At 37.3% G+C, this 14,403-nt stretch overlaps 1 protein-coding gene and 1 long non-coding RNA gene across 2 annotated transcripts; both read right to left on the bottom strand.

Annotated features, from left to right (window-relative positions):
• Positions 1-50: 50 nt before the first annotated feature.
• On the bottom strand, positions 51-5,711 carry LOC146309159 (adhesion G protein-coupled receptor E5-like). The gene is made up of 10 exons (XM_084744143.1): positions 5,703-5,711; positions 5,574-5,660; positions 4,829-4,982; positions 4,567-4,689; positions 4,257-4,447; positions 2,844-3,005; positions 2,414-2,614; positions 1,569-1,786; positions 1,423-1,483; positions 51-164 (listed from the first exon to the last, which is right to left on the bottom strand). The coding sequence occupies exons 1-10, from the start codon at positions 5,709-5,711 to the stop codon at positions 51-53; spliced, it is 1,320 nt and encodes a 439-aa protein (XP_084600269.1).
• Positions 5,712-5,762: 51 nt separating this feature from the next.
• Positions 5,763-7,439, bottom strand: LOC146309158 (uncharacterized). The gene is made up of 3 exons (XR_014772391.1): positions 7,222-7,439; positions 6,957-7,109; positions 5,763-5,797 (listed from the first exon to the last, which is right to left on the bottom strand). It is a non-coding gene; the product is annotated as an uncharacterized LOC146309158 (long non-coding RNA).
• Between the last annotated feature and the right edge of the window lie 6,964 nt (positions 7,440-14,403).

Genomic DNA, 14,403 nt, shown 5'->3' with positions numbered 1-14,403 from the left:
ATTTAGAGTATTAGTTACTTTTAGTCCCCCCTGACTGTTGCAGGTTGGTATTACAGGTTGGTGCTGACTCGCCTTATTTTCAGCAGCTTGTCCAGGTCAGGGTTTAAACTTGAGAACTTCCGAACCAACTGCCCCGCAGCGATGAGAATGAGGATAATGTTTATCTGAAAGGCAACAGAGATGAGGTTTTTAAAATAGCACGCAAGTCAGTTTTGGGGGTATTTTGCATTTCAGTGATTGACCCTCTGAACAGCAGCTGTCTCATCGTAGCTAAGCTTTGGACTGCAGACCTGTCAAGGACTGCATATCTCTACATGTTCCACTGCTGAGCACGAGGCTCTAAAAGAAGAGCCATACTCTGTCTCAAGACTTCTTCTCTGCAGTCTTTCAAAAACCTTAAACAAATGAGCAAATGTGCGAAGGAATGTTACCTCCAGCCAAACTTGTGTTAGATACCACTACATTTGCCAAACTCATGCCTTACTCTCAGGGGTTAAACTGGATTTTTTTTATAAGGCATGCAGGATTGCTCTCTCAGGTCTAAGTCAGGTTAGTTTAGCTCCTATCCCAGTTCTCTTCCTGAGGCGATGGTGGTCCGGCTGGTCTGGCTCTCATGGTCTGCTCCACTTAAATTGGTCTGATGGTCTATGGTTAAAGCACGTTGAGGAAGCTCAGGCAGGCTGCAGGAACACTGCAGGGGCGCAACAATATAATCTGACAATAACAAGCGAGCACAAGTCCTACACTTTAAGTTGATCAGCTATTTACAACTGTTAGTTGTCTGTCGATGTAATGTTAAGTCTGTTATCCTGAAAACAAAAGCCGACTGCTAAGAAAATAAACACCCTGGAATCTACCCCTAAAAGATTATTAATGATTTCTTACGGTTCATAAATAGACACTAACTCAGCAAACATTCGTCATTAATTTGAAGTCTAATTAACGTGAAATTGGCAAACTAAAACAGTCATTCTATCCCAGAATAGAAATTTCAAAGGAGAACACCACAGCTGTAGCGCTGTTGTCAGAGAATTTTATTTTAGCATGTTTTCTTAATCTCTGATGGCATATCATGGTCATTTTATGATAAACTACGGTAAATATATTGCAGATTTCCTGTTAAAAAAGTCATCGAGAGATGGACTTCTCTGCTGACTCAAGGAGTTTAAGTCTTAGCATTTTGCTGACATAATCCAGAGTCTTCAGCTGGAAATGAGAAGCAGCTTTTGTTTACTTGTGTTTCAAAAATTACTGCCAACTTCAATGTGAAATCTGCCAATGTTACCACTGTAAACTATATATGTAAACTATACATATATGCAGTGTGAGAACACAAAGCTTGACAAACAACAGTAACAAGGAAGGGTGGGGCTTAATGACAGGGGCAATTTTTTTAAATTAATTAATTAATTTTGTACTCACAATGAGGAGGACACTGGCAGGGATCAAGAAAAAGTACATCAATCTCGGATTTAGCCAACAGCTGCAATGCATATTGAAAGTTTATTAAGCAGGATTCAAGTAAAAATAAAAAAAAAAATATGATCAGCATCAATAAAGGAACTTACGCCATCTTAGAGCTGTATTCGTTGATATTAGTTAAAGCAGTGATACCAACAATTACAACTGGTGCTCCATAGCCTCCTGCCATCATGTAATGGGCTTTGAAGTCGGTGTTAAAGTCCAGGACTACCATCCTGGAGAGATGTACGGCCCCAACACATGTCCAGCACAACGCTGCTAGGAAGAAGAAATGCAGCAGTCCTGCTACCACTGTACAGCCAACCTAGTGAAGTTAGTGGAGAGATGAGGACCAAGATGGCAGCACTGGAAACAAATGGATGTGACTGTTTCCTCAGCACTTTTGCCTTCGAGTCAAGTCTTGGAGCACACAGACAGCTCATTTTAGTTTGTCTATTAGGATTATCTATCTTCCAGGATTCGGGATTAGGGACAACTCTTTAACACTTTGAAATTTGACTGTCCTGAATTTTTCAGGACATGCGGTCACCCTAAAAGCCAGCATGGTAAGCGTGTGAACCAGGCTGCTGGATTTACCAATCAACGGAGTGGCTTAGGGAAATATTTCACTGGGATTTATCAGCTGGGGGTGAATGGGTGAATTAGGACTTTTCCAAAAAGCAAAATAAATACCAAGTTAAGTAAATTCGCCTAAAAGTCAGAGATCACTCTGTGCACAGTTAAGATCTATATATGAACACTACATACAGAGGCAAAACTGGAAGATCAATGATGGTGTGTCATCATGGTTGAATGTAGTTAATGTGTCTGATTGTTCCTATGAGTGATGAGTCATGTAAAGGACCAGACCAGAAATAAAATATTCATTCATTCATATATTTGAATGTCAGGAATATAACTGCGCTCATGTGGACGCAGGACAAGTACTTACCCGGCTCTCAGTGCGAGAGATGCGTGAAACGAAGATGAGGCTGGCAATGAAGAGGCTGATGCAGAGGTTCAGGAGGATTGTGGTTCTTGGGCTTTGGATGGAGACGATAAACCAGAACGTCAGGATGCAGGTGAACAGGCAAATTAGTGAAAGGGACAGACCTACCACAGTGATCAGCCTCAAATCATCTAACTCCAAGGCCTGTTGGGAAAGAAAGAAGGGTTACTCAGAGTAGTTTTAATGCAGGTTACTTTTCACTCAAGTAGATTTTTGGAGACAGACAGTTCTGTGCCGAGAGCAGTAATTGTGCTAACAGTGTTAAGCTAACAGTGCGTAAGTGTGCATTTAACTAGTGGCGCCCGATGTAGAGAGACAGAAACTTTTCTGAGACCATGAAAGAGAAAGAGTCAAAACTAAATCATGTTTTAACCTGTATCTCATAGGATGTTACAAGCACAGCAAAGGTGCTCAGATGGTTGCAGGAACACACGGTGTATTCATGGTTGGACTGCACCACAATGCAGCCATCAGCAGACCACGTCCCACCATTCTTGGAGGAATCCCAGAACACACAGATCCCAGTGTCATTTAACTGTGAAACAAAATAGATAATGGCCATTATAGAAGTACTATTTTCTTGCAGAGATAGATTGTTATCCTTAAAAGGGACAGTTCACACGATTCACCTGAAGTGTCATGCATCCATCTAGATTGTTTTGGCGTGAGTTGCAGTAACATGGAGATGTCTGCTTTCTCTCGATTATAATGGGACTAAATTAAAGTTAAAGTGCCTTTCACAATATAAAAATAATCCACAGATCTTGCTGTAAGCAATTTCATGTAAGAACTATTTTCTTTCTACCTAACTACACCTGACAAATGTACCACCATGCAGGAGGAAGTGTGCATCTACTCATGGATGAGAGGTTTCAGCTCTGCCTAGGAGGACGCCATTAATGATTAAATCAGTCACTGTCATGAACACAAGCCTATCATCCATGAGTCACCTAAGTAATGCATTACTGCCCAACGCTGTTCTAGAGACCTACCTTGGTGCTACCGTTTTCATGTTGCTCTGTATTTTCTTGTCCGTCTTTGTTCTTTGGCATCTTTGCTTATGTCTAATTTTGCAAAGTTCTTTTTTTTCTCTCTTATGTCTGTCCTTGCTTGCATTTGTTTGTTGTTGATTGAACTTACGTTTGCTGTGATTTGCATCACTTTTATTACTCTGCTTTTATTGCTATGGATGTCTGTATTCTGCTTTTACTGTAAATTAGCATGCCTTTACAATTGTTGTTATAACTTGTTCCTTAATTTTTATATCGACCTGGCCAGGGACTACAGATGAAAACTAGCCTTTTGGCTAATTCAGGCATACTTACAGTAATGTTTATTAATATGCACTATCCCTGATAAATAAATACATAAAATAACATGCAGTTTTATTTCCCCATCAATTGGATGAAGAGTAAGTAGAATGTCAGTCTACCAAAATTTCTTTCATTAGCTACAGCCCCAAACCTGACATGCCAGATGGTTTGTTATACTGTTAGCGCAACTGAAACCACGCCCGCAGTTGTCAGTAGTCCCTCAGAGGATGCCGATTGGTTCGCACCACCTCTGGTGCAGACATGGGTCGGGGATTTCTGGAAAGCTACGTTGCTGCTGAGTAAATTTAATTTTTGGTGGTTTAAGCACCACAAGCTGGCTGCCATCTAAGGCAAAGAAATCCATGGCCGATGTCTCCAAAACTCCACAACCCACACCAAAACAATCTCGATAAACAGCTCTATAGGTACACAGAAAAATGTGTATTTTAATGTGTAATTTAATTCATTGCTACCTGTGTCAGGTGGTTCAAAGTTATTGTGACTGGCTTTTCGAGGTGGCTCGTGTTTCTGTTACTGACAGTGACTGTGACGACTTTAGAGTTGATCCTAAATCCTTGATTGTCATGTGGTTTCATCCCACTAAAGAATCCGTCTGCAGAGTCTTCCAGGTTGGCGTAGATCAGCAAGGACACCATTGTAAAGCCTTTCACGATCATAGCAGGATAACAAGAGATTTACAGGATGGTCGTTACATTCAGGTCATCTGGTTTCTATCTTTATGACCGTGGTTACAAATCTGTTAATTACATTCATGATCATTACCAGGGTAAAGGGAGAGATCTCCAGCAGCTGTCTCTAACTGGATGTCCATCTTGGCTTGCTTGGATGACAGAGTCACAGGTCCCCTGGGTAAGTCAGTCCCATTATATACCCGCAGGACCAGGTCTGGACTCAGGTACAAAGATCAGCTTTTTATCAACTTCTCTGTTCATACTGTAAATGACTTCAGCAAAAGATAAACTCGAAGGAACAAAGTAAAGAAAACAAAAAAAGCTGCTTCACAATATGTCAATTTATATTTAACCTGTGTGACTGGAGGATATCGTTGTCCCGGGGAGCGTGGTGAAAGGTCCAACGAACCTCAGAGTGTTCTCCACCAAATCCAGAAAGGTGGAGACTTCGATGCTGTTCTTGATGGCTCCACTGGACAAGAGCTCATCGCTCGTAGACAACAGCCTCTACAGACACGAGAGTGGACGAATAGAGGGTGACATGAGCGTGTGACAGTCAGACCGAGGCAGACTTTCAGACCGGGTACCTCTGATCAACACACACACACACACACACACACACACAGTCTACAAAGTTGTACAGAGAAATCTGAACACTGTGTGGCAGAACTCGAAGGTGCAGAACTCCCTGTTTCTGTGCTGGTTGTGAGGTACCAGGGGTGCAAAAAGTGCACCCATTCTTTACTCAACACTTTTAGAAATAAAGGTGCTAACTAGAACATACAGGGTACTTTGGCTTGTCCCCATGAGAGAACCCTTTATAAAGGTTCTACCTGGAGAAATTGTCACGTGTTCTTCTTCCATACATTAAGGTTGAAATCAGTCGATGTTGGGGAGGTGGCGTGCAATGACACAACCTAAAACTAATCAACAATTCTCTTTAAATGCATTAAAACTGAAGTCTGTTTTTAAAATGCAAGGAGTAGACAGGACTGATATTTGCATTAAAATGTAGGGAGCAGAAGAAAGAAGATGGAAAAATAGAAAATATTAAAAAAAAATCAAATTGCATTTCAATTAATTTATGTGCAGAAATACCTCTACTATGTAATGTCCATCCAGCTTTGTTGGATTCTGACAGCTTTTTGTCAAGTCCTTCACAAGATCATGTGCAGCAGAAAATGTCTAGGAGAGCAATTTGAGGAGAATGAAATCAAAGTTTGAGGCAATAGACATTTTTGATTATATGCTGAACTGTGGAAAAAACTGTTTCTGGTGTAGCTTTACCTCTTTCACATCTTTGAAGACATCACAGTTTAACTCTGAAGAAACAGGAAGTTTTGTTTCATTAAATGTGCTTGCTGCGAAAGCTTCAGTCTAAACACTAGGGGACAACCTAAGAGGCTTTATGCAACGCTCCAAAGTGTACCCCTTAGCTTGGTGAAATATTTTGCTGAGGGGACAAATTTAACTTTGAAACTTAAGGTGGTTTATGCAACCATGCATGCTGCTTTCTGACCACAAACCTTTTCCTCTTGACATTTGTCAGTATGTATGTGAGCAGGTAGAAGAAATTTAAAAATAGCTGAGAAAGGATGCCATCACTCAAACATTGAGATGAGGGGGAGATCAGACTATCAGTACTGCAGCACAGTGAATATTTTAGGGCTGCAATGACTAATTGATTATAAGTGTCAAATTAATCACCAACTATTTTTATGATCAATTAATCAGTGTGAGTAACTTTCTAAGGAAATAATTCTCTGATTTCAGCTTCTTAAATGTGAATATGTTCTCGTTTCTTTACTCTTTTCTGACAGTAAACTGAGTATCTTTGGGTCGTGAGTAAAACATTTGAGGAGGATGTCATCTTAGGCTTTGGGAAACGCTGATCAACATTTTTCATCATTTTCTGACATTTTAAAACAAACTATTAATCGAGAAAATAATCGACCAATTAATCGGCTAAAAAATAAAAAAATAAAATCCCTAGTTGCAGCCCTAAACTATTTTAATTTTTTAAATCTAAACGGGTTCATAGATTTTATTCTAATCTAACAATCTATTATTGGTTCTATTACATTTGTATTTAGATCATTTTATTTTTGCGGTTATTAGAGCAGAAACGTCACCATTTTTGTCCACGGGGGCTTTAAAATGAACAAAAAAAAAAAAGAAATTTCCTTATCTTAACTTTAAATTCATTTTATCTTGCAGATGATTTAAAATAAGAAGAATTTGCTTTTTATTTTATGCATGCACCAAGAGGGCATTTCCGTGTAAATTTGTCTTGTACTGTCCTTTCACATGGATGTGTAAAAGAACAGGCCTCCTCAAAATATTCCAAGGGACATAGATGGGGGATAAACGTATCTTAGATCTTATGAATTGTTCTTGGCTGAGAAAGAAAATTGAGAACCAATGCTAAATATGACTCACCACAGCATTTTCTTGTAGGGAGCTTATTGATAAGCATCTTACCTTTACATGTAACATTATCACCATGGTGAAAATGGTTCACACCAGTACTGGAGATGAATCCATCGTCACAAATGCAGAAATAAGTGGACACTGTGTTAACACACCTGGCATTAGGTTCACAGAGGCCTGGGCTCTCCTGACACTCATTAATCTCTTAAAGCAGAAGATGAAAGACAGGATAATTATATTTAGATCACAACTGCTGCTGCAAAACTTCAATCTCACAGTTTCTGCCATAACTTATTCAATATACAAGATAACTTACCGTGACAAGTTGCAGATGTGTGTGTTGTAAAATTCACAGTCTGTGATGATGATCTGAAACCATCCATACATTGGCAGTAGTAGCTGCCATTTGTGTTGAAACAACGTGCATTCGTTCCACAGGGCCAAATATCATCAGGATTATTCTTATGAACAGCACATTCATCATTATCTTAATTAAAGACACAGAATGTTAAAAATTGATATCACATAAATAAGGGTTTGAATAAACATATATTTTAGATGGATTTAAAATCACTTATGATTGTGTTAATAACAAGTTAATAACACAAACTATTTTATTTAAAAGGTTCTAAGTACAATATGTTTAGATATCAGAAAACAATTATTTGCAATGTAAAGGTAAAATGCGGTACTGCCTGATGTCTGTTTCCAGCATGCTGGCCTGGTGAGTAACATATTACAGCTAAACCGTAAACTACAATATGTTTATGAAAAACTTTAGGAATAGAAAACAGGCGATGCAATAACAGAATATTGAACCATTTCTGATCAACACTGCTTAATCTGCGTTTCAGGAGTCTTAGTTGGAAACAGCAGTTTAGTTTTTGATTTGCAAGCATTGTTTGTACATTATGCACGTTGTACTAACTAAACTGATTATGTTTTATAATGTGACAATGCTGCGTTTAAGATCTGGGTAGGTTCAAAGACAGAAAACTCTTGGTTAGGGTTAGAGAAGATTATAGTTTGGGTTACAATGATCTCTCTTGTGGGAGTGAGACAGGACTTTTTCAAGTCTGGGCTTCCTGTGTGAGAGCCAGAGTGGCGGCTCCCTGATTACAGCCTGCCTCAGTTTGCAAATCAGCAGTCACTAAAATGAGTTTCTAAAAAAATTCGAAGCAAGAAATAGGTTACATAATAACAGAATCTTGATCCATGTTTGATCAGAGTTTTGTGAGTGAGAGTTCAGATGACCTTTTTTTTCTCTCAACTTTATTGAAAAAATTAAGCATGCATTTATTTTGGTCTGATATGCTGGTGATCTACTGCAACCTGTAGGGTAAATGTTTTCAGTTTATAATTTCTAAAAGCAAAGATGACCAATCTATGACAAAAAGACACACATGCCACAATATGGCTGTTTTTCCATCAGTTCCGAGTTAAGATAAGTTTGACTTTCATACCGATGCATTGTCTCTTCACAAGAGAAAAACCTAGAGGGCAGGACGGTCTCAACAGGACCTCAATGAAGAAGAGGTACAGAGCTGAAAAACAAGCAGGTGAGTCAGTCTGCAGTTCTCATCTGAACATTCAACAAAAAATTCAGCGCTTTTAATGTGGATCTATATGGGCATCTGACGCTCACATGCAATGCATCGTGGTATATGTAGGCACTGCCAGTACAGCCCTGCAAGGAGGAGAACACCATTTTCTTGGTCACTATAGCACAAACTGCGGACTTTATTGTTCCAAATGACTACATTTGCCATCAACACTGACTAGACATCTACATGAAAAGTAAAGGAGATAATCTTGAGTAACCCTGTTCTGAATTTTTGAAGGCAGACGTCTCTACAGCCAGTATCTCCAAAACTCTGCAACTCACACCGTGACTGCAGCCAAGCTGCTCACTAAGTGTGTGTGGCTGCTCTAAAATATTAATATAGATGCCATAGTAATATAAATAATATAAGACATAAACTAGGCCTAATAAGATAAAGATAAAGAACAATAATAGACCTATAGCCCCAGACTTGAATATGATAGAGAGACAGTTTCCATCTTTAATGGGTGACGCATAAGACAAATATTTATGTTAATCGACATTTTTCTTCTGTCGTCCTGATCTGTCGTTATGATAATTTAAATGAATGAATCTGAAAACTTTTTAAAAACCCTCTAGCAGAGTGTCACATACCTCTATTTGTCAAGTACAGTATATAGAAACAGGAAGCAAGTGTCTGGTTACATTATTTTTTTTACATTGTCAACTGATACAATGAATTCAGCCTTCTCTTCAAAGAAGCAGCAAATTTAATTTAAATTAAAGGGTCAATTCATCCAAATCACCATGAGACATACTTAGGTGATAAAAAGAAAATTAGCTGCCAACTATTTCAATAGCTGATTGTTTCTCATTTTTCAAGCAAAAATGTCAAATATTTGCTGGTTGTAGCTTCTTAATTGCTGCTTGATTTGCTTCTTCTCTTGGTCATTTACTACAGTAAAGGAGGGTTTTTTTTGCCAAAAGAAGTTATTTCAAGATGTCACTTTGGGCTCTGTAAAGTAAAGTTGTGATGGACATTTTAGGGTTTTTGTACATTTTATAGATTAGACCCAATTACTTCCAAAATAATTCCATTTAACTCCATTTTATCAATATTGGCATCCAGACAAGCAGATAGTTTTTGTATTTGTTGATATTTTAAGACATTTGCTGCTCAGGAATTTGTTGCAACAGTAATACAGTATATTGGAGGTGAATGAATTTTTATATTAAAAAAAATGTCAACAGTTTGTTTTACTTGTAAGATAATAGTTTCCAGTAAAAACTATTATCCAGTAGATATTATAGGTAAGTTATAGAACTGACCATTTAATTACCAACTTTAAGAGGGAACTAATTTAAATAATGAAGAACTTATACTTGTTTAAAAAGCGGCCAGCTGAGATTGTGATCATGATATTATGAAATGTTTCAGAAGTCTCAGTTCCAGAGAAACAAGATAGAATCTCTGTGTTGTTACCGACGGCAGCAGAGTTTCCTCCTCTGAGGACAGATATGAACGTGTCAGTTTGAGTTTCTCACCATCTTCTCAGACTTCATGTTAAGATTCCTGTTAGACTTTATCTCAGTGGAAAGTTATTTCAGTAATAAAACATGAGAAACGCTTAGAAATATCAGTGTTTCCCCGAGGATGGAGTTGTAAACGAGTGCTAGAGCTGAGAAAATTAAGTGATTTTAAAACAGTTCTTAAATTATAACTATTGTGATAATCGATGAATCAGTTTGGGTACTCGTTAAATGTTAATATTTGCTAGTTTCTTTCCTCCTTTACGATAGTGAACTGAATACCATCGGGTTGAGAGAAAAACAAGATGTCATCTTGAGTCTTGGCAAACACTGACTGATATTTTTCACCATTTTCTGACATTTTTTGTAAACCAAACAACTAATCAATTAATCGAGAAGATAATTAACTGATTAATTGACAATGAAAATAATTAGTTAGTTGCAGTCTGATGAAGCACACACGTGGCTTACTGTTTCAGACTGTTTCATATTTTAGCCGCATTGTACCACTGCTTCTAGCTGCATATAACGATTTCACATAAATCATATAGAAAATCATATTGTATTTTTCCTAATTTCTAAATGTAAATAAGAGCAATCTATGACAAAAACCCCACGTGTCACAAAATGTCATGGTGAGTTATGCGTTTAGATAAATTTGCTTTCATACTGAGGCATATTTGATTACATCCTTTCGGGCCAAAACATTTGAATATTTAAAGGAAAATTCTGCACCAGAAATGTCGATGCCCAGTCAGTGTAAATGTACTCAATTGAAGCTTTTCAAAAAAACTCACATTACTTTTCAACCGTTGATGTTAAATGGATTATCAATAACGACATTGAATCAAAAGGGGTTTCTGTTCTTCAAATCTCGATTATAAAATACTCCCAACTCCTGCACTGTTCTGTCTCATTAAGTTGAATCGAATAAACATTTTAAATTCAATGTTGTTGTTGTGCGTCAGAGAGGTTCTGCCCTACACACCACATTCTACTGACTTAATAAAACATCTTTATTTGGTGAAGATTAGGGTTGCACGATTTGGTAAAAATAAATAAATACATAAAAAATAAAAGTCACATTGCAATTATTTTGACTGAAATTGCGATATGTATTAAAATTAGTGGAAATTATCAGTTTTGCATTACAATGTTCATGTTCACTGACCAAACTATCAAAATTGTGATGGTGTGATATTTTTTGAGGTCTATTGTGATTATTGTGCAGCCCTAGTGCAAATTCCCACAAAAAAAAACTCACCATCATTTCATCATTTTAATGTTTTCAGTGAAAACAGGAATAAAAATGAAAATTATCCATCTAATATCACTAATTATATCACAATCATAAAGATATTTTTTCTAAATCAGCTCTAGTCAGAGGTTATGATCACCTCTCCAAACCCGTGCCTGCTGCAGTTTTTTTTTTTTTTTGTCCGTATTTCATGGTTTTTATTGGCCTGTTTGTGCTCGGACAGCGTTATTCACTACAAAAGTACAGATGAGAGGTTTCGACTTTTAATCAAATTGTAGGCCTAGTCAGTGATGAATTATGATATTAAAATTAATAAAGCAGATTACACAGTGTAATGCATACTTAGAGAGGTAAAATTACAGACTTGAAAAATAGGCAGAAGTACAAGTAGACAAAAAAAAAAAAAGAAATTACACTTAAGAAGTTGTAATCAGTTTCTCTCACCCCTTAAAGCTTCATGCAATATCTGCTGTTTTATCTAAAACTTCATGGTAGATTTAAACTTAGACAGGAAACATACACAGATATTAATACCTAGTCTTAAATTTGTGGGGTACTGCAACCGGTTAGTTTCCTCCTTGGTGCACAGCACATTTTTAAACATGCAACAGATTTTCCACCACAAATATCGGACAATTTTACAAAAATCTAATTGTGACTCTGTGATATTGCAATAGGATTTGTGCTGTTATAGGGAACTGTCATTTTTATATCATCATTATTTTTGTTGTGGCATTCCTTCTGATGAGCTGTTGGCACAGTAACTTCAGTTGGACGCAAACGACCAGAAATGTAATCCAGTTTAAAATGCAGTTCAAAATTGCGCTCGACGTGGCTCTCTGCTGTGCTCCACACTACTTCTGCGAATTCTGCACTATTTTTAAAATAACTTTGACTTGTATTCTTACTTTGTGGCTCTTAGGATTTTCACTGAAAAACACTGAAATTATCATGGTGTGATTTTTGCAGGGATTTGTAACAATGGCTTTGGAAGCGGGGGGTCAAGGGTCATCGGACGTCTCACTTTACTCTGAAATCTTTAAGATGTTTTCTTAAGTCTGTAGAATATGGTGTGCAGCGCAGGTCTCTGCAGCACATCAATATTTAATTTAAAGTGGTATTTTTACCGACATTCCACTGCTTATAAATATTGCGCCTTCTGCAATTTTAAAATTGCATCAGGCCACATCATTTTGACAAAAATGATTGATTGTCTCTTCAGCCCTGTTAACTACTGTGCAAATGGGAGACAGATGTGACTCACCCAGAATCAGGAGGTTCCATCTGCCTGCCATGGTGAAGAGGGAAACAACGTCCAGATCCGAACATGTAAACTTACGACAAGCAAAACATTAACCTAAGTTTAGATGGAGCAGTTCTCCTCTCTCTCCAAAGTCTCCCTCTCCTCGTCTCTGTCTCTTTCTGTCCTTTCACTCTTCACCTGCTCTCACTGCTGAGGTGACATTCTGACATTGCGTGATTCTCTGGCGGGTTTCTCAGCAAACTCTCTTCCTGTTGAAGCGGGGTGATACTGAGAGGAAATGCCAACAATATCGTGGACCCATTAACCCCGTTTTTGATGCAGCTGTAAGGATTTATTTTTAGCTGATTGGTCCATATTCTGCTTTGTCAACAAGTAAGTGATTCGGGTCTACAGCCTGCCTGATGGAGCCTTGAGCTCTGATGAAGAGGAGGAGGAAGAACCACGTCAGACACAACAAGTTCAGTATTATAAAATAAACCAAATACAAAATCTTTAATTTAGCTGTAACTTAAAAACTTTCATATATTTTTATTCAAGAAATAAACACCTTTTTTTATTTATTTCTTATTAAGTTGGGAAAAGTACTCATTTCAAACATGTTATTCAATTATTAAAAATAAATAAGAGTTATGTCACCTCCATCGGCATAGATTTCAACTCTGTTAGATGGAATATCTTGACAAAACGTTCAAGTTTTTAATTTTGCAACACAGTTGTAGTGAGCAGCCATTTCATTTTTTAGATTTGAAAACAGTTCTGTTAATGCTAATCAAATTACACATATTTAAATCATAATTCTTATTTATCTTTAAGAGGGGCTACAGAGTTGACATGTTATGGTTGAGACACGGCTGATGCAATATTATTTAATGGATTCATTAATAAATATAACCAGTGTTTGAACTGTATTTTCAGCTTTTTTTTAATGAGACAGGGGTCCTTAGGGTATAGATAACCCTATTCATGCCTGATTAAAACATGATTTTGTAAAAATCTGACAATGTTGATGGCAATATGGGACAACTTTTTTAAGGGACAACATTTTCATATAAAACGTTCCAGCAAAGATGATTAAAACAACACATTTTTACACCTATGTTATCAGTAAGTATAGATTTTGAAGGTTTTAACAGGTTTAGAAATTAAAAGGGTTACAGAAAACCAAAACATTCTATAAATTAAATATATTTCACGTGTATCGATCCTTAAAGAATGCATTTTTATTATAACATAAGAATTAGAGTCTTAGAAGAAATATTTTTTCAAGTTTTTTTGGGAGGACATGATTTGTCCAAATTCTCAAGAATTGCTGAAATAACACACATATACTAATTTAAGATGCAAATAATCCCACTCACCTCTCTATCCTTACAGAAACACAGTGACTTCACGAGGCTGTGACAATTAACAGACCAATCCACTCACGCGCCAGGTGCGTCAGGTGCGTTCACGTTCAGAACTGACCGAGAAAAGAAAAGAATAAGAAGAAAATCAGGCCTCTGAAGTCTCACTTGCTCGAATAATTTCTCTCCGGTTTCTGTGCAGATCTACATCAAACACAACTAACACCTGCGTCTCTTCTGTCCTCTTTTCCACAGCAGGGACAGCGTCTCCACATCCTGTGTGAAGGAGGCGGGACTTAGGCTGCTTTAGACCAATAGCAATCAACTATTCCTCTAGTAACCAATAATTAGATTAATTAGACTTACATGAAAGGAATACTGGGTGAAATTGTTGTTAGTGTTCAAGTAACAAGTGCTTTTTTTTCTCCAGGTTACGATATTAATCTGTTTTGTTAACAGTTTTCTCATTCTAGATGAAGACTGAAGTGTGAAGTCGTTGCCAGTGACCACAGCCTTCAAAGCACATAAACACAATTTAATTCCTTTTAACATTCAGTAAA

Source organism: Lutjanus erythropterus, chromosome 19 (genome assembly GCF_056507025.1).
Source record: "Lutjanus erythropterus isolate fLutEry1 chromosome 19, fLutEry1.hap2, whole genome shotgun sequence".
NCBI lineage: Eukaryota > Metazoa > Chordata > Actinopteri > Lutjaniformes > Lutjanidae > Lutjanus > Lutjanus erythropterus.
Note: the sequence above shows the minus strand (reverse complement) of the source record. Positions and strands in the feature narration are given on the sequence as shown.